We start from the raw sequence: 27,186 nt of genomic DNA on the forward strand, positions 1-27,186 counted from the left end.
CCTTACACGGTGATGTGAAGGCTTGGCATAAATTCTATGATCAAATTCTATGTATCAAAATTCATCAATTTTTATCGTCTATTTAATTTTCTGATGTTGAAAATTTTTATACCTTACAAATTTCTTAAGAGGTGATGCTCTTGATGTAATAAAAAATTTATCAGTAACGTCTGAAAATTATGAAACTGCAATACAATTACTTAAGGCTCGTTATGATAACAAAAGGCTAATAGCAGCTAAACATGATTTAGAAATTATTAATTTAAAACCATCAAAAAATGAAAATTCTGAAAATTTATCTAAGTTCATTAACCAAGCTAATTCAGATATTAATGCATTGAAGAATCTAAATATTGACTATTTAGAATTTATTATAATACCGTTAATTACTCAAAACTTAAATTTAAATACTTTAAGAAATTGGGAGCAATCATTAGAAGGTGATGAATTGCCTAAGTTAGAACAACTTATGTTTTTCTTAGAATCTAAACGTAAATTACTTGAATCCACAGACACGATTCAAAGTAATAAAAAACCACAGCCACCTAGTGCAGGATTTAGCGGCAAAAAATATGATTATTCAAAACCTAGTTTTAGTAAAAATGTGTTTCATGTAAAAAATTCTAATAATTTTAAGTGTACATTATGTAAAACTAGCAAACATCAGTTGTATCGATGTGATATTTTCAAGTTATAATGTTAATGAAAGAAAAAACTTTGTATTTCAAGAAAAATTCTGTCTAATTAAACAACATATTGTCAAAAATTATCCAAGCAATCACCAATGTAAAAAGTGCTCATGGAAGCATCATACACTAATTCATTTAGATAAAATGCTGCAAGATGCAGTAAATAAATCTTCTAAGCTGAATCAAGCTCCTTCAGCCGATAGTTCATATTGTATTTTAAAATTAGAACCTAACAAGTCTGTTTTACTTGCAACTTCAATAGTTAACGTTTAAAATAAAAAGGTAATTTCATCCAAGCTAGTTTTACTTGATTCTGCTTCGATGATTTCATTTTGTACTGAAAGATTTGCCGCCAGACTTGGGCTTCAAATCCAATCTGTTCTCATGCCTATCACAGGTATTAGCAATATCATTAATAAATCTAAGTTAAGTATTGATTTAAATATTAATTCTAGATATGCAGATTTTAATTTTAATTTGAAATGTCATGTAACACCATCCATTACAGGTTTGTTACCCAATCATTTTGTAAATGTAACTGACTGGGAAATTCTTTCTCACCTTTTTTAGCCAATCCTCATTTTAATATTCCTGGGCAAGTCGACATTCTCCCAGAAGCTCAATATTATTTTTTTCTACTTAAGCCTGTTCAATTAACTCATAATTCCAATCATACCATACTTCAAGAAACTCGTCTTGGTTTCATAGTTTCTGGTCAAATCCCTACTAAACCTATCAAGCGGAAAAACAATTCAAATTCAATATCACTTCTTATTAGTAATGAACAGCTTTTCTCTCAATTAGATCATTTTGGAGATCTGAAGAGGTAGAAAATCATTTACCAACCAAGGAGGAATCTTTCTGCGAAAAACGTTTAGTTGAAAATACCTTTCGTGATCAACGAGGCAGATTTGTTGTGTCTCTTCCTCGTAAAGAAAATTGCTGTCAGTCAAGCAATGACTGACAGCAATTTTCTTACGAGCAAGAAAATTGCTCGTAAAGAAAATTGATCAGTCAAGCAGATGCCAAACATCGTTTCAATTTATTACAGCTTAGATTTAAGAAAAATCCTAAACTCAAGGAAGACTACTTCCATTTCATGAAGGAATATCAAGAATTGGATCACATGCAACCTGTAGATTCATTTCAATCCAAGGTTCCATCTGAAACGTTTTATTTGCCTCATCATGCAGTATTTCATGAATCCTCTATCACTACCAAAATAAGAGTAGTATTTGATGGTAGTGCGAAAACTTCAGATTGCCAATCACTCAATTCAATTCTTGCTGTAGGTCGAGTAGTACAACAAAATTTATTTTCAATTATAATACATTTTAGAACTCATGCTATCAGGAGACATTCCTAAAATGTACAGACAAATTCGCATTAATCTTAGAAATTTTTCATTACAAAGAATTCTCTAGTATGATGATACCAACTCCTCAATCATTCCATATAACTTACAGAAAGTTACTTATGGTTGAGCACCGTCAAATTGTCTAGCAACAAGATGTTTGATTGAAATTTCCAGTCAAAATGAAGCCTCTTTTCCTCAATTTTTTCAAGTAATTAAGCAAGATTTTTATGTCGATGATCTGCTCACTGGTTGTGACAACATTGATCAGTTGAAACAATTATACAATGATGTTTCGTTATTGCTTAGCAAATATGGACTTTCACTACATAAATGCCATTCCAACATTCCATATATGTTTGACAATTCTGATTCTTTCATCAAATTAGATAAGGATGAAAATATCTAGACACTTGGATTATTTTGGAATCCTCAAGGCGATGATTTCATTTATCAGTTCGAACAAAGGGATAAGAATACTTCTTACAGCAAGCATTCCATTTTGTCAGTCATTTCTTCATTGTTCGATCCTTTAGGACTGCTTGCTCTTATAATTGTTCCGTTTAAAGTACTCACACAAGAGTTATGGTGCGCCAACCTTCACTGGGATGAAGTTCTTCCTGCTCTGTTAGCAGAAAAATGGAATTTTCCGTTTTCTCAACTCAAATCTTCAAGTAATTTTAAGATTCCTAGATTAGTTAAAATAAGTTTTAGTAAGAGTTATCAATTGCACGGATTTTGTGATGCAAGTAGCCACTCATGTGGTGGCTACTTGGTTTTCATCAGATCTGTTGATAGCAATGAACACATTGAAACCCACTTATTGTGTTCAAAATCTAGAGTTGCTCCAGTCAAGCAGATCTCTATTCCTAGATTAGAGCTGAATGTGGCTCTTCTATTATCTGATCTATTCAATAAAGTTAAGTGTATTTTAGGTATATGGTTTCATTCTATCCACCTTTGGTCAGATTCTCAAGTCGTACTTTACTGGTTGTCATCGCTTCCTAAACGACGGAAGGCATTTTCACAAATAGAGTTTGCAAAATTCAAGAGCTAACTAAGGAATGCTTATGGAAGCACATTCCTTCAAGGGATAACCCCGCAGACATCCTGTCACTTGGTTGCATGCTGGATGCATTAACCTTGTCAAAACTCTGGTGGAATGGTCCGTCTTTTCTGAAGGAAGAGGAGAACGTCTGGCCATCCAATAAATCTGTTATTTCTATGATTCCACCAGATTTGCTCAAGGAAGAGAATTATAGCAAAACTAATGTGTTTTCAGTTGCGCTTCAAGCTACAGAAACATGTGGAACTTTCAAAACCATTTTCTTCGTTCACATGAACACTAAACATATCTTCATATACTCATCGATTCATCCACAATTTGAAAAATAAAAACAGTCGTCGTATGTTGTCAGATCTTTCTCCACAAGAAACCAGTTCCATGTTAGAAATTCTTGTTCACCAAACTCAAGAATTATATTTTGCAAAGGAATTAAATGATTTAAGAAAAAATTCTGCTGTATCCAGGAAAAGCAAATTAATTTCTCTCAACCCATTTTTGGATCTGAATAGTATTATTTGCATTGAAGGTCATTGAATTTTTTCAAAATTGTCTCTAAATGCTAAGCATCCTATGATTTTAAGTCCTCATAGTTAGAACTCAATTGATTATTTATCATGAGCATTTAAGATTATCCCATGGAGGATTATATTTAATTCATTTTTCACTCAGACAAAAATATTGGATCAATTCCAGAATCATAATTCACTCTGTCATACATAAATGTTTAACTTGTTTTCGCTTTAGAGCTCAACCACTGAGTCAGTTACTTGGTCAACTGCCAAAAGAAAGAATCACAATATCCAGACCATACCAGTCAACTGGTTTTGATTATACGGCCCAATACTTATCCGTCATGGTGGGCGGCATACTCGATCTACCAATTCTTCGACTATTAAAGCTTACATTGTATTGTTCGTATGTGTCAACACAAAGGCACTACCCACAAACTCGTGACTGATTTATCAACAGAAAGCTTTATTGCTGCCCTACAAAGATTTATAGGACACCGAGGATTGCCCTCACATTTTTTCTGACAATGGAAAAAACATTTGCGGTGCAAATCGCTCACATCTTCAAGAAATGTATGATTTTCTTAAAACCGATACGGCTAATTTCAAAATTAAATCTTTCTGCACCTGTAACAACATAAAATGGTCCTTCATTCCTCCATACTTTCCTAGTTGGGGTGGTTTAGGGAAGCCACTGTGAAGAGCATGAAGTTTCACCTGCAAAGAGTCATGGGAAATTCTGTTTTCAACTACGAAAAATTATCTACCCTGTTAATCCAAATAGAGGCATGTTTAAATTCAAGACCATTATATTTACCTTCATCTGACACCTCTGATCCCGCTCCACTCACTCCTGGACATTTTCTAATTTTTGCTCCTTATCTTCCTTACCTGACCCTGATTTCTCAGGCATTAACGTAAATAAGCTCGCTAGGTAGCAGTTTACACAAAAATTACTAAGAGATTTTTGGAAGGAATGGTCTAACGACTACTTTCATTCTCTACAACAGAGAAGTGCAAGGTTTCAAATACCAACATTTGCGTTGGTAAACTGGTTATAATTAAGGTAAATAACCTTCCTCAACTCATGTGGAGATTAGGAGTAATAGTTCAAGTGTATCCAGGCAAGGATAGACTCACTGGTGTTATTAGTTTTTAGATGTAAAAACAAATAACACCACTATAAAAAGAACCATTAATAAACTGATTATTATTCAAAATTTAGATGATGGGATGATATGAATCATTCTAAATCCAATCAATGAGTTTTTTCTCTTTTAACATCATTTCATTGTAATTTTTATAAAAATTGTAATTATAATTTGGTGGGCAGTGTGTTACATTTTCATCCCTTCTTGCCATTGGGTGCTGAAACCTAGCAGTGGCTGGGTGCCCACAGCAAACTATGGTCGTCAGAGCATCACGCCATTCTGTGTCACTAGCTGCTCCCTCGAGCACAGTACGTAGCGTCTTAAGCCAGTTTACACTCATACCTGACCCAAGTTGGTCGTGTCTGGATGGACTCTCTCCATTCTTGTTTGGATGAACATTATTTTAAGTTTTATTTAGCTTATGTTTGCTATCTGTAAAGTTACGTTATAAGTTACAAGTATTATGTTACAAAATTATTTTAAACACCAAGACGGCATACAATTAAACAATTCTTCAGTAATCAACAAGGTGTTGTCTTCATTCATCACCTATGAACACACCCTCCCTCTAAAATCTACTGCAACACTGTTGACGAACGGCGTCCCATCGACATCGCAACATCATGTTTTCAATAATATTGTTGACAATTTTCTAGTGTTTTCTACTGTAAATTTTACAGATGTTAGATAATATTATGAAAACCAAATAAATAGAGAAAAGATGCTTTTATATAAAATAACACTGATTTTAAAACAAATTGAATTAGCAGCAGTGTAAATGTATTTATCAAGCAAAGAAAAAATTAATGTACTATAAATAATGAATTCTTATTAAATGGCATTGGTTTGCAGACATTTTTTTAATTCTCATTGTTTACAACAGTACATTTAATGTTACATATACTGCTAAGTAAAATAGATTCCATTTAAAAATGTAAAATAATCTAGAACTACTGAAAATTGTACACAATAATCAAAACCCCAAACACAAGGCAATTTAGCCACAAACTGCACACTCAGTTGTGACAAAGGCTGCATTATTCAGTGAAATTGGAAAAACCAGGAAGTCTGTTATTTCCTCTTTTAAATAATGTCTATCAATTTTATTTTAGTACATATATTTTAAAATAAATCTACAAAATAGGATCAACAAGATTATGTTACTACGAGGGTAAATCAAATATAAACAGAATTATTATTTTTAAACAAAATGTTTTTATTGAAAAATAAAAAGGTAAATATAATTTACTTTTTTACCTAGTTTCCTGCTTTAGAAATACATTTTTCCCAGTGAGAAGGAAGGTTTTTTATTGCAGCATCATAGAATGAAGCTGGTTGCATCAGGAGCCAATTACGTACGAATCCCTCCACTCCCTCATCATCTTCAATTCCATGTTGAATTTGAGGTTGCCATGTGATTGTCATGTCATCACTTATGCTGACAACGTCTGCTACTGATTTTAGGGGATTCGTGTAACGAAGTAGAGTACGGAGCTGCTCATGTTTGCGACACTCCGGCTATGGAGTCTTGAACATAAGATGTTTTCAACCTAGAGAAAACCACAATGATATTGCTTAAGGGCCGATTAGTTGCTTCACGATGAATCCGGGTTTGGGTAACTGGTCTTCCCATTCGGTACATTACAGCTCAAAAGTACCTGGGTGTTATCATTGATGAGAATTTTTGGTTCAAGGAACATCTGTAATATGTAGCAAAAAAGGACACTGATGCTTTTTATAGAATCCATAGAGTCATTCATCCGGATTGAGGGTTGAATTACCATACCATGCGTATTCTTTACAAAGGTGTTAGTGAATCTATTATGCTATATGCTGCATCTGTCTGGGCTCACCACTTAGCTTTTAGGTGTTACGCAGACATTTTACTGCGGGCCCAGCGACTCCTCTTGCTGGCTGTTATAGATGGTTATAGAACAGTCTCGCAGGAGGCAGTCTGTGTTATAGCCAGAGTCAAACCAATGGATATCTTGGCTAATGAGTGTAAGGAACGCTACATTTCCAAGGTAAATAATCTATTGATGTCAGAATGAAACCAGGAGATTGAAGACTTTCATCTTGGCAGATCAGGTGGGACGAATCCCCCACAGTTTGCTACATGCATAGTATTTTCCTATAGTGTCTGATAGGTGCGATTAGATGGGTCTCCCCCAGTCAATATATCACACAGTTACTTTCTGGGCACCCATGTTTTGTTGCAGGTGACAAACCTTGCTGTAAGCCTCTGACAGACCTCCAAATGTCTCAACTTTTGATATGCAGTCAAAAGGCGAGGGACCTATCTGGCACATACTTTATGGAACTGTAGGTCACTTGATAGCTTGTATAACTTATTCCGACCTGTTCAGTAATTTCAGATACTATCACCTGTTGATCGTCTTAAACCATGCAAATATTTTCATCTGTAATGCTGGTCTGAGAACAGCGATTGTGTTCCTGATTTTTTCACTCATTCTCATCCTTTCCTGAACTCTTTATGCCAGGCAAACACACAAGTCCTTGACAATGTTTGGTCCCGGAACTGTGTAGTCAATCTCCGAAAAATTTCCATCGTTTGAACTCGTTCATGAGCAAGAAATTTTATAATTATGCATTGTGCAGTGGAGGGGTGCACCTGTTGTTCGAACATCGTGAGCGTTACTGACGAATTGGTTGGGAGTGTGGAATGGGTGGCTCTCTCCACTCCTAATGATCCCACCCAAGTAAACTAGAAGCGTGGGTCCAATCCTACCAACAATAGATGCTCAGGAACACAAAAATCCCGTTTATATTTGATTTATCCTTGTATTTTAGCTGAAGGTTTTCAATCAATTTCAAAAATGAAATTGGTGAAGAAAAGTTAGACGTAAACCATTTTCAGACTAGCCTAAAATGGCAAATAATTTCCATCCAGTTACCATCCTTTTTATATCAAACAAGGTAAGGTGAAAATAATGATGAATTGCTGACTCTTGTTATTTTGAGAAAACTACTACATCAGAGCAGTATGGATTCCTCAAGGCAAACCTTCTTATAATTAAATAATTGTTCTTAAGGCAGAATTCTCATTTCTACACATGATTTATTGCTGTCTACATGGATAAAGCATTTTTATATGGTTGAAAAGAAGAATATTGAACATTTTTTGTTTAGGGATTCCTCAGTAACTGGAACTTCTATGTTGGAAAAATAGTTTCAGATAACCTTTGTTGGACAACAGTATTCTCAAGATAATTTATTAAGTATACTTTATTGTTATAAAACAGCTGAGCATTTCCTTCATGTTTGAATAAATTAAATTAAAAGGTGGACAAAAATTATGCAATTAAATTTTTAGGTATTCTATTTTGAACAAAGCAAATAATACATTTAAGAGAACTTAGTATTCAATGTTATATATGTTTTAACATATATGTACACATACATATATAATTAATTGAATTATATACCTCATAATAGTCTTGATTATTTGTAGGCACTTATAATTTTCTTAAATTGATATGGCTTTTTGTTGGAGCTAAGAACATAATAATATCAGATATTTATAAATATTCTAATTTAAGTTTTTTTCTTTTAGCATGGCACCGTTGGTATATAATATTATTTACATATAAATAAAATGAAATTCAACCTTACCAACAATTCGTCCGCATTCACTTTTGTAGTACTTTCGGTCATTTGACCATCCTCAGGAAAGGTTACTCATCAATTTGAGATCATTAGAATTAAAGTATGTAGAATGTAAATTTATCAAATGTTAAAATCAGAACAACTGTTATATTATACTTGTCATAGTATAAAGTTAAGCATATCTGTTATGTAAGAGGGTCACAGTTGTTGTAATTTTAACATTTTTTAAATTTACATTCTACATAATTTAATTCTAATAATCTCAAACTGAAGATTAACTTTTCTTGAGGATATTCAAATGACCGAAAGTGCTAGAAAACAGAACGCGAATGAATTGTTGGTAAGATTAAATTTCATTTTATTTATATATTTAAAAAAAATATTCTATTGTTGCTTAATGACCCAAAAAATTAATAGTTGTTATAAAGCAAGAATATCAGATAAGGAATAAGAAAAGAAAAGAAAACCCAACGGTATGAAAATTATTACATACGAGGTGCGACAATAAAGTAATGAATGAGACTGATGTGAAAAAAAATGTTGCTTACCGTTTTAGTCATGTTTACTGTTGTCTCTTTCAAAGTACTTCCCCTCTGATTGCACACACTTATTCCAGCGCTTCTGCCATTGATGGTAACATTTCTGGAACTCATCTTCTGTAATATCCTCCAAGACCCTCGTCACAGCTTTTTGGACATCTTGTGTTGTTTCAAAATGGTGTCCCTTGACCGCCATTTTGACTCTTGGAAATAGAAAAACATTGCATAGAGCGATATCTGGTGAATAAGGTGGCTGTGGTAGTACTGAAATTTGTTTTGAGGTTAAAAATTGCTGTACTGACAGAGGAGTATGGGATGGCGCATTATTGTGATGCAGAATCCAATTATCAGCAATGTTGGCACGGACACGAAGAACTCGTTTACGAAGTCTTTCTAAAATTTCTTTGTAGAAATATTGGTTAACTGTTTGTCCAGGAGGCACCCACTTGTTCTTTATGAACAATTCCCTTGGAATCGAAGAAGCACACAAGCATGCATTTCACTTTTGACTTTGACATGCGAGCTTTTTTTTGGTCTGGGTGATCCCTTTGAGCACCGTTGCGAACTTTGGCCTTTTGTTTCTGGATCGTATTGAAAAAACCAACCTTCATCACCAGTGATAACACGGCTCAACAAATCTGGATTGATTTCCATTTGCTCTAACAGATTGGCTGCCACATTTTTCCGTGTTTCTCGCTGTTGTGTGAGATTTTTGGGGAACATTTTTGCACAAATCTTTCTCATACCAAGATCTTCAGGTAATATTAGACGAACCGTTTCTCGATTGATGTTGAGTTCTTCTGCAATCATTTTCACGGATAATCTTCGATCAGATCGTACGATTTCATGCACCCTAGTGAAGTTGACATCTGTCCGTGAGGTTGATGGTCGTCCACTGCGGTCTTCATCTTCAACATTCGTTCTGCCTTCACTAAAAATTTTATGTCACCGAAAAACTTGAGCTCTTGACATAACCTCCTCTCCAAAAGCCTTCTGAAGCTTACCATAAGTTGTCGCGTTTTCACCCGATTTAACGCAAAAATAAATGGCTTGCCGTTGGGCAATATTTTGCAGTTTCATTTCTGTGACGAGAGACACAAACACGTGTTCACTTATTACAGCACAACTCACGACTGAGCAGTTACATCAATGTGCCGCTTGGACTAGAAGTAGCTTATAGACCAAGGTGCCTACGCAAGCTGCAGGGTTTCCACATCTTGCATAGAAAAATCAGTCTCATTACTTTATTGTCGCACCTCGTATGATACGTAATCATGTATAAAATGACATAATCATGAAATAATATTAGGAAAAAAACTGATACAGGGAAGAATACAAATGAAAGGTAGTGATTGAAGAGCAAGCATCAGATATAAAGAAACTTTAACTGAAATTTTGAATTGAAAAACCTAATGAAATATCCTCTTTAGCCCTATTTTAGACTTTAACAATTTAGGTGTGTAAAATGTGGATGTTATGGAATGAAAAATGTAAGTAAAGTTACTTGAATACACAACATCAGATTAATAAATATTTTTGTCAGAATTACAAAATAATACTCTTTAATTATGGGCACTTATATGCCTCTTTTTAAGTATGACATACTGCAATGTATGCAGCTCAGTTACAATTAAAATCATAAATAATGAGATAAAATAAAGAAAAACAAAGTTCTTGTTTCTGTAAATGATCACTATTACAAAGCTATTTTTCATAACTCTGATTTACTTTTTTTAGATTTCTGAAGATGGTCAGTGGACTATACCAGTATTGGATTTTATACACGCTACCGTTGTAGAGAAGTTCTGTCCAGTGCATGTTAAAGGAACTGTTGGAAACTATAATGTGAGCATAACACTTCATTTTTTTGTTACATGTGAATTCTGTTTTTAATTACTTCTATTATCCTTTTGTAGAGTTCATAAGTGCCTAGGTGTTTTGTTTGATGAGAAGTTGCTGTTTTGCAACCACATTAGGCAAGTAGTGGCGGATGCCGCCTCTGTGGTGCAGAAGCTTAGGAGGATTGCTCGGAAGGATTATGGGCTGTCAGGCTGTCATTTTTATGTGGTGTACCGAGGTGTCCTCAAAAGTATGACTTCTTATGCTGCGTCCATTTGGGCGCATAGGTTGGATAGAAATCTAGCACTTACTCAAAATTTAAGGAGTGTCCAGTGCAGAACCTTAATCGAATGCACTGATGTGTTTAAAGCAACCTCCTATGAGGCTACCACCGTATTGGGAAAGGAAATACCACCGTATTGTCCCATTCGATTTAGTGGTGAAAGTACAGGTGGCCATGTGGAAATTGCAAAGAGGTAGAAAGGCTGAGATATTTGGGATGCGGTTTCGAGCCGGGCCTGTACCAGAATGAAATGGTGATCACAATGCACCGGCTCTAAATTTCGGACAGTTGCCCTTCTCCTGCCTGCGAAGGAGGCTTTACAGCCTCATGATGGAAGTTTGGCAGCAGAAATGGTACACTACGACTAAGGGTAGGTCCTTGTATAGATTTATTACAGGACTTGGTAGGGGGATGGTTCACTCTATTTTTGTTTTTAAGGACAACGGGAGCCCAAGTGCTCTCCAATCACATGAATTTGAACCAATATTTGTTTCGGTTCCACCTGGCAGCTGATGAGCTATGTGTCTGTGTAGAGGTCCAGTCGAACGAACACATGATGTTCGACTGCCCAGCTCTTGGGGGGGTTAGAACCCAGGCCACCCTGGAACTTAGAAGTCAAGGGGAAAATTGGCCACTCATGTGGCGTGAGCTGCATTGTCAGACCATGGGAAGTTCCTTGATGCTATTGCTTTGTTCATCTGGCGTCAGTAGTTCAACGGATATAAGACTCCTACCATTTGCTGTAGGAAGCTACCCTCGAGAAATGGCTGGCCATCGGTCAGATATAGCTCCAAGTGCTATAATATGGTAGACAGGTACTTGCTGGCTTTCAGCGACGTAGGCGTGGCAGCAAATTGCTGTCCTTGACAATAAATTCTAATTTATTGACAAGTCATATATTTTAGTATGTAGATGTGGTCTGCCTACCCATTTTAGTAATGTATGACAAGTGAGTGGTGGGACACACAAGCAAGTGGTGCAAGGCACCATATGTATTCCGCTCATGCAGTTAGGTAAGCTCTAGGAGCTAATTAGGATATTGGTCGCTAAACCATTTTGAGGCACAGTAGGTGTTTGTGGTACAGATATTCGGTCTTATGCTTTAGGGCGACCGAATGGAGTGGTGGTGGGAGAAATGCCAGACAAACCAATTATCCTTCGGTAGTGAAGATAATGTAATCAGTTATAGAGTTAAGTAATCGATAGTGGATAACTTCAAATTTCTGTATGAAGTAGTGTCTAGTTTACTAGAAAAAAGTCTTAAATCCATTGATGTTTCTAATAATATTGAAAATTAACTATACCGTATCAATGTTAAAATTGTTGTAGCTAAACTAATGCATATTTTAATCTGAACAAGAGTTTGAAATTGAGAAAATAATTCTTTCTTTATAAGTCGAGTTTTATGTTCCTGCTAGTGGTTTAAAACAATTTCACGTTTATGTTTCAGCTTGTGAGTCTGAAATGTCCTGGAGGTTTGGATCTCAGTGAGATATTACTTAATATGAACTACGCAAAATATGTAACAGATGAGGTTGTAGATGAGGAGGATCGCAGTGTTATTATTGAAGATGAATGTTGTTCACTTAGGTCATCATCTCCTCCTTCTATCAAAGAGAATGTAAAAAGGGATGAGTCCTTCCATGAAACACCATTAGATAATGATGTCTCTCATAAAGAATTGGATTTTTATAGCTTAGATTTACAATGTGACAATAAGGCAAGACATTTTATTTAATCATATAATTAGTGTATTTAATCTGTCTATTACTAATATATCGTTTAATATGTGTACTGAGTTAGACTTTTTTTTTTTTTAATAAGGGTGGTTCTGCTTGTAGTGCTGTTTAATATTTTTCTTGCTTGTGCCTGAAAGATAGTGCAACTGTTTTTTAAAATTTGTTCATGTTTTTGTCAGTAAAGGGTCAGTTGATACTTGTAGCATTATTTAACCAGATTCTATATTTATTTCATTTTTTTTGACTGCCATTTATTTTAAAATTAAGCACCGATTACAAGAGTGCCAATATATGCAAAATGTTTATCTAAACTTAATTTTAAGTGAATGTATGTGAAACTTGATAAACTTGAAAAATATTTGAAACTTGAAAGATTATTTTCATAACTTTATATCTTACTATGTCACTACTAAAATATCAGTTTTAACATTTTCATCCTTGTTTCTTGTTCTAAATCCACCATTAGATGTTTTACTTGGGTCAGTAAAATATAAACCAGAATTTCTTTTATAGCAACCAAAAATGTGATCACGTGGAGTTAAGAGTATGTGGGCAGGCATTGGACATATTTAGACTTTCTTTCTTTTTCCTGTTTAGCCTCCAGTAACTACCGTTTAGATAATTCTTCAGAGGATGATATGTATGAGTGTAAATGAAGTGTAGTCTTGTACATTCTCAGTTCGACCATTCCTGAGATGCGTGGTTAATTGAAACCCAACCACCAAAGAACACCGGTATCCACGATCTAGTATTCAAATCCATGTAAAAATAACTGGCTTTAATAGGACTTGAACGCTGTAACTCACAACTTCCAAAGCAGCTGATTTGGGAAGACGCGTTAACCACTAGACCAACCCAGTGGGTGGACATATTTAGACTAGCTGTATGGTATTACACATATTTCATGCCATCACTCTGTTAGTCCCTAAGAGAATGATGATTGAGTTACCAGTACCTATTCTCTTTGCTTAGTGTATTATTAAGTTTTTGATAAATGAGAATGTTAAAGAGTGAAATTTTGCAAAGATTATACATACAGTTTGGTATTTAAGACTTCATCTAAGAGGCAAGTTTGGGTCGTATTAATCATTCTCTAGTGGTCATAATGACATTCAAACTTTGACTCATCTGTGTCGACCGAAATCCAACATTACACTAAAAAAAAATTCATGAAGTTCAGGTCTTTTAAAGCTATCATTGAGTAATAAATATTGCCTTAAATTAGTGCAAAAATCTTTTCTATGACAGAAGAACAATTAAAACTCCATACTACTGTTAATTGTTGGACAATCTTAAAGCAATTTATTGCTCCAAAAGATATGATATGCTGATCTGAGTGTGTTGCTTCTTCATGACAGTACTATACCCCATACTGCAACAGTAACTCAAGAAAATTTTAGCAACTCTAATGTGCCACTATGCTAAACATCTTGATTTATCACCAAACGACTACTATTTGTTTGGACTGCTAAAGGAGGTATTAAGAAGACAATGATTTTCCAGTTACAAAGATGGAAAAAATTTGTTTTTAATTGTCTTTGAATATGCTCCAGTACATTTTATTAAAATAGAATCCGAAAACTGATAATTCATTGTAAAAATGTTGATGTAAATGTAAATTGTGTAGAAAAATAATTTTAATACTTCATATATAATAAATAAATAAGTTATTAAAAATTCTAGTTTATACTTGACTGACAAATACTTTGTCAGTCAAGTAGTAGTTGTTCTTAATAGTTCAAGTAGTAGTTGTAGTTGTTGTTCTTAAATTTTAGGTTTTGATAGGAATAGTATGCCCAGTTTCACCTAACACATGACTCTGCCATTAATTTAGTTATTTATAAAATGTCAATTAGAGATGAGTCCATGGACAGACCCGTGAGCAGTTACTGTTCCACTAAGCCCCAATAAGGTAGTGAATACTCAGCTTGTAGAAGACCCCAGCAGGGAGCCATAGATGAACCAATATAGCAGCTGACACAGTTCTAGTGTTACTTAGCAAGGAAGAAGGGATAAAAAATAATGAAATGGGAGTTTAAAGGAAGAAATAATTGACCTACAGAAGGATTTCTTGTGATTGGAGTAGTTTAACATTATACACAAGATGATTGTTGCTCAGAATCAGAGAATGAATCACACCTTGATGATGTTCATTCTCATTAATTTTCTTAATGGTATAACTTTTGATTGATCCTTTCTGATTCTGTTATTGGTTTTATAGAGCATGTAGAAGATATGTCCAAAAAGTAAAGCTGTATAGAGCACAGAACATGATACTTATACATGTTTTTTGACCTCAAAGAGTGCATTAGTTGTAGTCCAGCAGAGATAGTGTGTGTGTTTAAATAGCTTAATAGTTGCTTGTTGCATTTTTATTTTGTGAATAATGACAAAACTTCATATGTTCTGCCATGGTATGAAGGTGACTATATCCACCTTGGTATTCATGTTTACTTAGTTTGGGTAATACCCACACTAAAGCAATTTGTAGGCTTTTGAGAATGAAGTTATGGGGAATTTTACTAATTAAAAACCAGAATAACCATTTTCAGAATGGTCAGACTTTAGTTAAGAATTCAAGTAGGCCATCAACTAGCCAAAATCTAACTGCCATCAATATTATTCTCAGTTTGATCATGGAAAATCATCAGCTAAAATCAAAACTAAACTATAATCTAATTTAACTATAATCAAATTTTAAACTATTACACAGAAGCACAGCTCAAAGTATTGTGTCAGTCATTATTTTAGATTGACGAATATTATTTTTTTTATAACAGATATTGTTAACTGGAATTTTATTAGAGATCATGTATAGCAGGCGGTGTATAGCTGTGCACATTGCGTGCAAGAGAGATAGACTGATAGGATGGGTGGAACAGTTAGATAGTCATTCCTTTACGAAAACATCTCGTATAGCTCCATTTACTTATATGGTATACATTACATTGTCAAAGTTGTTTCGGATAGTTAATAGCGCAGTAAGCCAGCTATCAGCCTATGTGCACAGCAATACATCACCCGCTATGCGAAGTAACAATTGTTTTAATTAGGACTCTAAAGAAGAAAAAGTAGTAGAGGTTATTAAAAGAAGATTTTTGTTCTACTTTTGTGTTTTATTTGTAGGTTTTCTTATATATAAGAAAGTAGATTTTTATTTTTATTTTCATAAGAAAGTAGATTTTATAATAGTAGAAAGAAAATAGTATAGTAGAAAATATAATAGTAGAAAATTTTATAGTAGAAAGTTATTTTTATAAGAAAGTAGATTTTTATTTTTTTTCTATTTGTTGATTGTTATTTTTTTCTTATGAAGAAGAGGAAGTATTGTGAACATGAGAAATTTCAGATTTCAGTGGAAATATCAATTTTGACCATCCCTGAATCTGTTTTGACTAGTTTCAGTATGATGTCTGTACGTATCTCACATAACTCAAAAACGATTAGCCATAGGATATTGAAATTTTGAATTTAGGTTTGTTGTAACATCTAGTTGTGTACCTCCCCTTTTGATTGCAATTGACAGAACCAAGTGTCCAAAAAATTTGGATTTTGGACTCTTTCTTAACTGCAGTAATAGTGTCCCTCATTTAGAACTTTTCAACGATATATCATAAGTGGTACTTATTTTCATTCGTTCCAGAGTTATAGCCAAATAAAATTTTAATTAACGGGATATTTGGATCTTAAGGAGAAGGCACATCGGTTTGAATCAGACTTCATCTCCTCTTTTTTTTTCTTTTTTTTTTTTTAATCTAAATATATTGATTTATTAACAATTATTAACCTCTGATTGTAAAATTAGTTTTACAATAAATAATAATAAATAAAAAAATATGCAAAAATATCAGAAATTATTAATGAAATTAAATTTTATGTACTTTCCATCTACAAGAAAAAATGTGTACGTGTAATTTAATAGGTGTACAAGAAAGTCATATAGTGTCCACACCAGATTTTTTATGAAAATATTTCTATATTTTATTTGAACTAAAGGAAATTTTGTTATACTTTCTTATTAAACACTTAAATACAATTGCATTACTAAAATATATCTGTGTCAGAATTATCACTACTGAAACTAAATAAGCTAAAACTGTGTAGATTATGTATGTAGTATGGTTAAGATTCATTAAAAAATTAATAAAAAATAAAAGTTCATCACCAAATGCAGAATAAAATTGTGTACATTTTGATGTGATATGTTTACCACCAGTGGCTTTACCTCCAGAGCTAGATAGTGATTGTATCTTTTCCGCAGTAGTTAAATCAATTTCTAGCATTCAACATAACATACATATTCTGCAAATTTTAATAGAAATCATTTAAGTAAATAACAAAAAAAGCTCTTCAAGCTTATGTGGCAATATCATCAAGCAAAAAAAAATTATAGAAATATTTTTTAATGGCAGTATGATATTAGTATGAATAATTCACATTTACATGTATAAAATAATTTGTCTTAGTGCGATACTTGTGCATCTAAATTATATTTTATACATTTCAATAAATAATATAACAGTAGTTTGACTAGTTTGAATATATTACAAATAATTAGATAGCTACAAGAGAATGCTATTGTCAGCTAAATTGTTCAAAATATTATTTAAACTCTGTATAGAACTATCAGCACATAAATTGGCACAAAAAACTACTAGCATTCAGCAAACATTTGGCACAGTACTAGGCCGACTGAAAACATTATCAGTTTAATATAGATGATGTTTGTTTATAATAAAAAATACATACATTGCTATTTAAGTAAAACTAGTTCAGTATCCCAATTAATATTATTATTTTTTAAAGCACTTTAAATAATTATTTTTTCTACTCACTTTATTGCTGTAGCTTGCAAATTCTGAAGTCACTGTCATTGGTTGATCCTAAAGAGCTTATGTCTGATTCTGAATTCACATTTTTCACAAAATTGTCAATGTGCACCTCATATAAATGTTCATCTTCAATGTATTTTTTTCCCAACATTGACAACATGCTCATAGATACTGCTCCACTCAGCATCACACACTTTATGAAATTCCTCTTCAGCTAACTTTAAGAACGTCCGACATGTTAAAAGTTTTATTTCTTTTAGCTACTTGCCCTTTCATTTGACTCCAAATCATTTCAATGGCATTTAAGTCAACATGATAAGATGTCAACCGTAGAACTGTGTGACCATAATTTTTGAGTGTCATCTATTAGAAATTTCTTTTGATTTTCTTTGTGTAATTTTATATCATATAATTCAGTCTTTATCATAGCAGGAAAACAGATAATTCATTTTTTGGCTAACCATTGTGATACAGTTTGTTATTTAGTACAATGACTGGCAAGTTAGGAATTCACTTTTCCCATAAACATTTCGTGTACTTCTCAGAATCCATTGATTTGTAATAATCTCCTTTCTTATTTAACTCATACATAAGTAAAGCATCGTTAATGAATTATACAGCCAACATGAACAATTATTAATAGTGAGCCCTTGGATACTGGTGTTTTTAGTTCCTCATGAAGGTTTGTTGTGTTTACCCACAATTTTGCTGTCGTTTGACTACTGTGAATGTAGATTTCATCTGTGTATGTCAGTCTTCCTTCTTCATGAACAGCGAAATTTGTCATACAAATCTCATTCTTTGCATTTTAATGTCATGCCATTCTATCAGTATATTCCAGTTGTCTTTTGTTTGTTTATCATCTAAATCCCATTTTATGTAATATTCTTCTTAAAAATCTTTCACTCCCTTTGAAATTAATTTCACTTTCATGGTCTTTTTGTATAATTCTCCTCACAGTAAGAACGTATTTTTCAGTTATATAAAATTTATTTATTAAACACCTCAAAGCATTCATGTTAAATGAATTTAAATTGTCCATAGTACTGGACCAAGTTACACGTTTTCTTGACGAAATGAACACAGATGGCTTCTTAGTTTCATTTGATTTCTCTTCTGCTATAATTCTTTGAACCGCCCATTTTGATACTTATGTTGCTTGAACAACCGTATTCAGGAATTCAATTTTCCTCACCATTCTGGTTCTGGTATTATTTTGTAAAAAAAATTGTAAACATTGAATACAATTTCCCTCGCCTGACTTTGAACAACCAAATTCCTATTCCTATTCCTGTTCCTCCTAACTTGGGAATTTTAAAAGAAAATAACTGTACTGAGATATTGAAAATTTAAATGACTGAATTTATGACAAAGCCTTGAATGAAAACAACACAACAAATAGTGAAAGATAAATCACACAGCTATTCACATCATTAAGTAAAATATACGCAATAAATTTTTCTATAATAACCACTTCTAGAACATAATTCCAAGTGATGTGTGACATATGATTCTTCACAGTGCAGTGATTAGATAAGATTATGATTAGATTAGAGGAAGTAGGCCTAAACACAACATCAATATATAAGTTAGATTAAAACTCAACAATTAGATACATTACAGCAAGTTTATGGAATCTGTTTATTTTATCATATCACAAAAGACATATAGAAAGTGACAATACTTTTAGTTTGCTTGTAAGAGAGGCCAATGCCTGCAAAATGCTAGTTCATAGGCTTTCAGTGCCTGCGCCAACATAGTGCCGATACATTTACATACATACTCATGTAATGAAAAAATGTGATTGTAGTGTAAAAAACACAGAGGCTTGACCTATGCTTCTACATTATATAGTTCTGAATATTGTTTTACAATTTTAATAACTCAAAATTTTTAAAAGGGTACAGATCAGTAATTTAAGGAGTGATAAGTAAATAGAATGAGCTGTCTTGTGAAAAATGGTTTATCTGGATCATTGCAGTAGTTTTTTAATAGTACTGATTAAAGTTAAAGTTACATAACAGAAGACTCAAAAGATAATGCCTTTATCCATTCTCACAGCAAAAAAATTAATAAAAAGTAAAAGTTCATTACTATCAAATGCAGAATAAAATTATGTAAATGTTGATGTAATTTGTTTTAAAATTGTACTGACAGTTTGTATTTTATAAAGTTTCAAGCTGGAGTTTATAATGTTTGTACCAACAGTAGTTGCAAGTTTAATAGTAGCATATAATTAATTATTAAGGATTGGTTACTGTTACTAGTTTGGGAGTAGGCTTAAAATGTTGATATCTTTTAAGGATTGTGAAGATAAAATATCAGCCTAAATTGTTGTAGAGAAAATCTTTTTTTCATAGTAAAAGTTAAACCCATTCATAAACTATTTCCAGAACGTTGACTATGTGTATAAAGAAATTGAGTTGCTTGATGATACTGATGAATTCCTAGCAGAAGTAACTTCAATACTTTCACCAACCAGTGTTATAACTCAGATTTATCACACGAATGAATATGTAAGTAGATCTCACTCCTTTGTAGAATAAATTTATGTAGTCTGTTTTCAGAAATGTTTGTTTTACTTGTTTATAATAATTGTTTTCTTTTTTCACTATTTTTTTCTGCAAGATTAGATACTTATTTTTATGGATCTTTTCTTCATTATTGTAGTCTAATTACTGTATTAGATGTATGTAGAATCCACCTACGTGTTTGGTTAAGATCCTTGGGTAACCAAATGATACGAAACACTTTACATGAAGTTACAATCTATATATATATATATATATATATATACATATATATATATTTTTAATTCAAAATTTTTCATCATAATATAATATGTTCTAGTTTTAACTTGAAATCTACTTATGACTATTTTGCTTGGTTATATTTTGTTTTGTATTCTACAATTTAAAAAATGTTTAGTTCTCTACTACCAAATCAATTAAACCTTGAGTTGTAATGATAATCAAATATGGCCAACCTAGTTTTCCTCTTTATAAAATTCTTCCACAAATTCCTTAACTTTCTTATTTTAATACCTCTTCATGTCATATTTTTAACAACTAATCTGATTTTCAACATCCTTTTGTAAGATCACATTTTCCTTTCTGCTTTTGAAATTGTCGTATTTTGTTACCATCAAGTGCTACAAATATTCATAAGATTGTATTTCTAATACTTAGGTCTGTATTAGCCTACTAGCAGACTTTTTTAACAAAAGCTCTCCTCCTTGCTCTGTCTTTGGCTCTGTTTTTTATAAATCCTTTGTAACAACAGAGCTTTGCAACTTCTATTCAACTATGATCCCCTGTCATAATATTTAACTCCTAACTCCATTTCTCTATTTAGCTTATTATTATCCTTCTTTCCTAATTACCTTTTATTTATTTTTCAAAATGAATTGATCTAGTAGTAAATCCACATTACTTCCTACTAAATCAATTTTTTAGGGGGTTGTTTATTTAGAAGTATCATTAAACAATTATACTCTTCCCTTGAGGAAGAATTTGTATTCTTCCTGGAAATGAATGGTACTGGATTGTTTCAGAACCAATCTAGTATCGGGATTTCCATGGGAAAACGTAGTAATTAATATTCTCCTCACCACAAATCCTCTTCCTTTAAATGGTATTTCAACATTGGTAAAAAAAAATCTTTAGGAATACAGGAAAGAAATAGAAGGTTAAGAAGAAACATTGTTACATTGTTTTATTTTTCACAGCCACAGCAAATTGATAGTGAATTATGTTAGTGCAATGTCAAAAATCATAGTTATATAACAAGCCTGTGGTTCTTTTATTTTTTAAGTCCTTTTAAAAAATAACAGTCCTTTTTAAATCCTTTATTTTATTCTTTTTTTTTTAAGAGAAAAAAAGAATAAATATTTTTTTAAGAAAATGAAAATTAACAATTTTAATTGAAAATTAAAATATTTATTTTAATAAAAAATTATCTTAATCTTCATCTTAAAATAGTAATAACTAAACAAATTTCAGAAATTAAATTTAATCATGTTGCCTTTCACAGTCTTGTTGTTTTCTGATCATGTTTTTTGAAAGTATTACATATTTTTGTTATATACAGTGCACCCTCAATTTACACGTAATTTTTTTATGCGGTTTCACTTATACACTGTCACCTGGTCATTATCATATTTTGTAAAACAGACTAAAATACTGTAGTGCAGTACATATTTCAATTACAAGATTAAATATCCGCACATTTATCCTGTACTAACAGGAAATGCCTATGAGTCATTGTAATGAACAGTGGACTGCTTTCATAATTATTCTTCATTTGCAGTTTATGTTAGCCTACGTGTGCCTATGTACAAAAACTGTGTGTTAAATACATTTTGTTACTGTTATTGAGTGTGTTTTGCAGCTATGCTGATAACACTTTTTTTTTTACTATACTGTTCCTTAACGCACTGTAATCAAAAATGAGTGCTGTGTTAAAGTTCAGCTTTAATTCAAGTGCTGTGTTAAATGCAGTTTTATCACAGGGTGTCTAGTGAAACAGGTAATGAATCTGAAATCTCTACCAATAGTTTATCCAGTTTCAGTTTTAATGCTAGTAAGGGCTGGTTTGAGAGATTTAAAAAAGACACAAACTTCAAGGTGAAAAAGCTTCTGCAGATTTCAAAGCTGCTGAACAATTTTTAGCACAATTTTTAAGTATCATAAAGGAGAAAGATAATGTACCAGAACAGGTTTTCAATGCAGATGAAATAGGTGTGGATTGGAAAAAATTCTAACGCGTACATTTCTTTTTAAAGAACAGAAAACCACACAAGGTCATAAAGCAGCAAAGAATCGTTTTACATTGTTGTTGTGCTTGAATTTGTCTGGAGACTGCTTGATTAAGCCATTGTTAGTTTATAAATCCTTGAATCCTCGCACATTAAGACACAAATTAAAAATAACCTTCCAGTTTTTTAGCGAACTAATAAACATGCTTGGGTGACTGCCGATATGTGTATGGATTGGTTTAGTAACTTTTTAAACCAGAGGTTAAAAAGTACATAGCGACAAAAGTCTTGCATACAAAGTTTTACTTGTTCTAGACAACTGTACAGCCCACCCAGAGGTGCTACTGAAAGAAGCTGATGAAAATATCCAAGTTGAGTTTCTTCCATCCAACACTACTTTTGCAACCCCTTGACAAGATTATAAATGCAACTTTGAAACCATACTACCTTTGTCAAACATTTTTTTAATGTTGTTAGAGACTTGTCCAGTCTCTAACTTTGAACAAATGCTGGCAAAATTACAGAATTGCTGATTGCATTGCAAATGTAAAGAAATTTTTAGACAAGTTACAACAGAAAACAAGCTAAGAACCTAACCTGTATTTCTACATTAAATGCGAGTTTCAATTTACGCAGTTTCATTATACGCAGAAATTTTCTAGAACATAACACCCGGTTAAGTTGAGGGTGTACTGTATAATGATTTTTGTAGGAAATGTTTGATTCTAAAAAAAAAAATTGTTAGCATGATTTTGGCATACGGCTTGACATGATGAGTTTTATTTGCCTTTGGTAAAGGTTATCCACTGAGATAAATGGACTTTATCTCAACATTATTCTCATTGCCTCACATTTCATTAATAGTTATGACTTACTTAATGAATATATTTTCTTCATTTATTTACTTTATCATATCTTAAAGTGATTGTCTTCCTGTTTCTTTATCATCAAAGAATAATAAATTTTTTTAATAGAGAATTAACATAAATATTAATGTATTTTATTCTCCTAAGAATGTATTATAAATTACATGTTCAGTTGGTTGGTCATGGCATGAACTAATAGATTTTTGCAACCATGCAGAATTACTCTGACATTCAGCTTAATTGATAGCGACTGAAGTGCATAAATTTATGACTTGTCACAGGTGAAGGTTGATGTCTATGAGTGTCCTAAATGAGAGTTGTTGTAGACCAGCCTCTCTGTCATTTTTAAATTGCTAAAAAATTCTGAATATCTTAACATTTGTTATTTAATTTGAAGAATCTGTAAAAGTAAAATTTTTTTCTTACAAAATTTCATGTTGGTACACTGTTAAGTAAAAGTTCACAAATAGGTAGGTACATGTCATTGCATCCGAAGGAGTACAGATTGATGGCTGATAATGTTGATACCATGGTGGGATGATTCGAAGGAGTTTGGTGTTCAATATCATTGCTAGATAGAACTGTATCAAAGTAGAGCAATCTGTTTTTCTGCCTTACCCAGCAAGTTCAGAAACTGTTTGAACGAACCATATTAAAAAGGTACAAGAAAATGTTTAAATTAAAGAGAATCAATGAATTGTTATTACATGGGAACAGAATTAATTTTTTACATTTCTCAGAAGAATAACATCAAAATAAATTGTTTAATTTTTAAAAGTACACTAATTATTACTTTTTTTAATAAATGCACATATATACAAGGTGCGACAATAAGGTAATGAGACTGATGTGAAAAAAAATGTTGCTTACCGTTTTAGTCATGTTTACTGTTGTCACCTTTAAAGTAGTTCCCCTCTGATCCCACACACTTAATCCAGCGGTTCTGCCATTGATGGTAACATTTCTGGAACTCATCTTCTGTAATATCCTCCAAGATCCTAGTCACAGCATTTGGACATCTTGTGTTGTTTCAAAATGGTGTCCCTTGACCGCCATTTTGACACTTGGAAATAGAAAAAAGTTGCACGGAGCGATATCTGGTGAATAAGGTGGCTGTGGTAGTACTGAAATTTGTTTTGAGGTTAAAAATTGCTGTACTGACAGAGGAGTATGGGATGGCGCATTATTGTGATGCAGAATCCAATTATCAGCAATGTTGGCATAGACACGAAGAACTTGTTTACGAAGTCTTTCTAAAATTTTTTTGTAGAAATATTGGTTAACTGTTTGTCCAGGAGGCACCCACTTGTTCTTTATGAACAATTCCCTTGGAATCGAAGAAGCACACAAGCATGCATTTCACTTTTGACTTTGACATGCGAGCTTTTTTTGGTCTGGGTGATCCCTTTGAGCACCGTTGCGAACTTTGGCGTTTTGTCTCTGGATCGTATAGAAAAAACCAACCTTCATCACCAGTGATAACACGGCTCAACAAATCTGGATTGATTTCCGTTTGCTCTAACAGATTGGCTGCCACATTTTTCCGTGTTTCTCGCTGTTGTTGTGTGAGATTTTTGGGGACCATTTTTGCACAAATCTTTCTCATACCAAGATCTTCAGTTAATATTAGACGAACCGTTTCTCGATTGATGTTGAGTTCATCTGCAATCATTTTCACGGATAATCTTCGATCAGATCGTACGATTTCATGCACCCTAGTGAAGTTGACATCTGTCCGTGAGGTTGATGGTCGTCCACTGTGGTCTTCATCTTCAACATTCGTTCTGTCTTCACTAAAAATTTTATGCCACCGAAAAACTTGAGCTCTTGACATAACCTCCTCTCCAAAAGCCTTCTGAAGCTTACCATAAGTTGTCGTCGCGTTTTCACCCGATTTAACACAAAAAGAAATGGCATACCGTTGCGTAATATTTTGTGGTTTCATTTCTGTGACGAGAGACACAAACACGTGTTCACTTATTACAGCACAACTCACGACTGAGCAGTTACATCAATGTGCCGCTTGGACTAGAAGTAGCTTATAGACCAAGGTCAAAGATGGTGTGCCTACGCAAACTGCAGGGTTGCCACATCTTACAAAGAAAAATCAGTCTCATTACTTTATTGTCGCACCTCGTATATATATTTATTTATTTATGTACGAGGGTGAATCAAATATAAATGATAATTTTTTTAATAAATTTATTGATTAATTATATACACAATTCATACCTTCATAATTTCTCTATATAGTCTCCTGAACAATCTACACACTTTTACCAAGGATTTGGAAGCTTGAATATTCCTTGTTCATAAAACGTTTGAGGAAGAGTCATCAACCATTTGTGCACATGCTCCTCAACATCTTCATTGTTTTTGTATCGTCCCCTCTAAATGATTCTTTCAAGTGCGCAAAGGTGGGCAAATGTGGACTGTAGGGAGGGTGATCAAGGATTTCCCAGTTCATTTTTTCCAATTTATCGCTTCTCAAAATTGCGGTGTGCAGCCTGGCATTGTCATGGAGAAGGATATCTCTGATGGGTATACCTTATCCTTTGTTTCGGTAGCCAGCTTTTGTTGACTTGCAATAGTAAGCCACATTCATTATTTGTTGACTGTGGAGAAAATCAATGAGTAAATCTGTCCTTGAGTCAAAAAAAAAACCATTGCAAGACTTTTCTGGCTGACAAGACAGATTTTGGTCTTCACTGGGCAGCCCTCATCCTTCCTTCATCACTCCTTACTTGCAGTTTTTGACTCCAGAGTGTAATGATGGACCCATGTCTCATCACATGAAATGATGCACCTCAAAAAATTGTCCCCTTCTTGCCGAAATTGATTTAGAACACTCGCAGATTTCCAATGTAACCTGTTATTGGTTTTCAGTCAACAACCTTGGAACCCATTGAGCACTAATTTTTCTAACGTCAAGAGGATCAGTGATAATGGATTGAGCACTCCCATAGCTGATACCCATTTCTGACATGGTTTCTTCAGCAGTGAACCAGCGATCACCTTCGACAAGCTCTTTGAATGGCTTGTATGTTATCAGCTGTGATATTTGACCTTGGGCATTGATCATGACTTTCGTTTTCTACACTTTTTCGCCCACCCGTAAATTGTCTGGCCCACATATACACTCAGTTCTGGGACAGTGTAGCATCCCCAAACTGTACCTTTAAATGAGTTAAAATTTTAGCAGGTTTAATGCCTTAATTAGTTAAAAACTGTATACATTTTGCAACAGACAACAAAACCTCTTGCTCACTCATGGCTGTACTGACGACAGAACAGAGTGGAGGAGCTAACCAAGCTTGTTCCCCCTACACTGAACATTAACCCTCCACTCCGGCCATCCAGCTCGGAACTTCTTGTTGCATAGAATAGCAAAATTACCAATTAAATTTGATTTACCCTTGTGTGTGTGTGTGTGTGTGTGTGTGTGTGTGTGTGTGTGTGTGTGTGTGTGTGTGTGTGTGTGTGTGCATGTGTGTGTGTGTGTGTGTGTGTGTGTGTGTGTGTTGTGTGTGTGTGTGTGTGTGTGTGGAGTCAAAGTAGTGGACTTAGTGAAATCTTACAACAAAATATATGTATAATTAACAGACATATCCCCACATACACATACATATAATAGAATTAATATGCATAATAGAAAATGTCATATGTACATAAATCGAAAACCACCACATTCTAAAAAAAAATACAGTAATCAAAATTATGAGGCATAATTTTTAAATTACTTCAAAAATTATTTATTGTTTTACATTCCATTTAAATTTCATAAACCTCTACATTTGCCAACTAGAGAAGGAAAATAAACAAAATTTATAAGTTACAAAAAATGTAAAGATTTAATTTATTGGGTTACAGATTTTAATATGGTGTAGATATATAAATTTTGAATAATCCATATTTCCTAAAGTTTCTAACACTTTA

At 33.2% G+C, this 27,186-nt stretch overlaps 1 protein-coding gene across 1 annotated transcript in view; it reads left to right on the forward strand.

The window, feature by feature from the left end:
- qin (tudor domain-containing protein qin) overlaps positions 1–27,186 on the forward strand; it is a 435,556-nt gene that overhangs the window by 392,516 nt on the left and 15,854 nt on the right. The window contains exons 28-30 of the mRNA XM_075382212.1: positions 10,673–10,780; positions 12,508–12,777; positions 20,022–20,144. Of these exons, the coding sequence (XP_075238327.1) occupies positions 10,673–10,780; positions 12,508–12,777; positions 20,022–20,144 (501 nt within the window). The remainder of the gene's footprint in view (positions 1–10,672; positions 10,781–12,507; positions 12,778–20,021; positions 20,145–27,186) is intronic.

This window comes from Lycorma delicatula, chromosome 1 (genome assembly GCF_047948215.1).
Source record: "Lycorma delicatula isolate Av1 chromosome 1, ASM4794821v1, whole genome shotgun sequence".
NCBI lineage: Eukaryota > Metazoa > Arthropoda > Insecta > Hemiptera > Fulgoridae > Lycorma > Lycorma delicatula.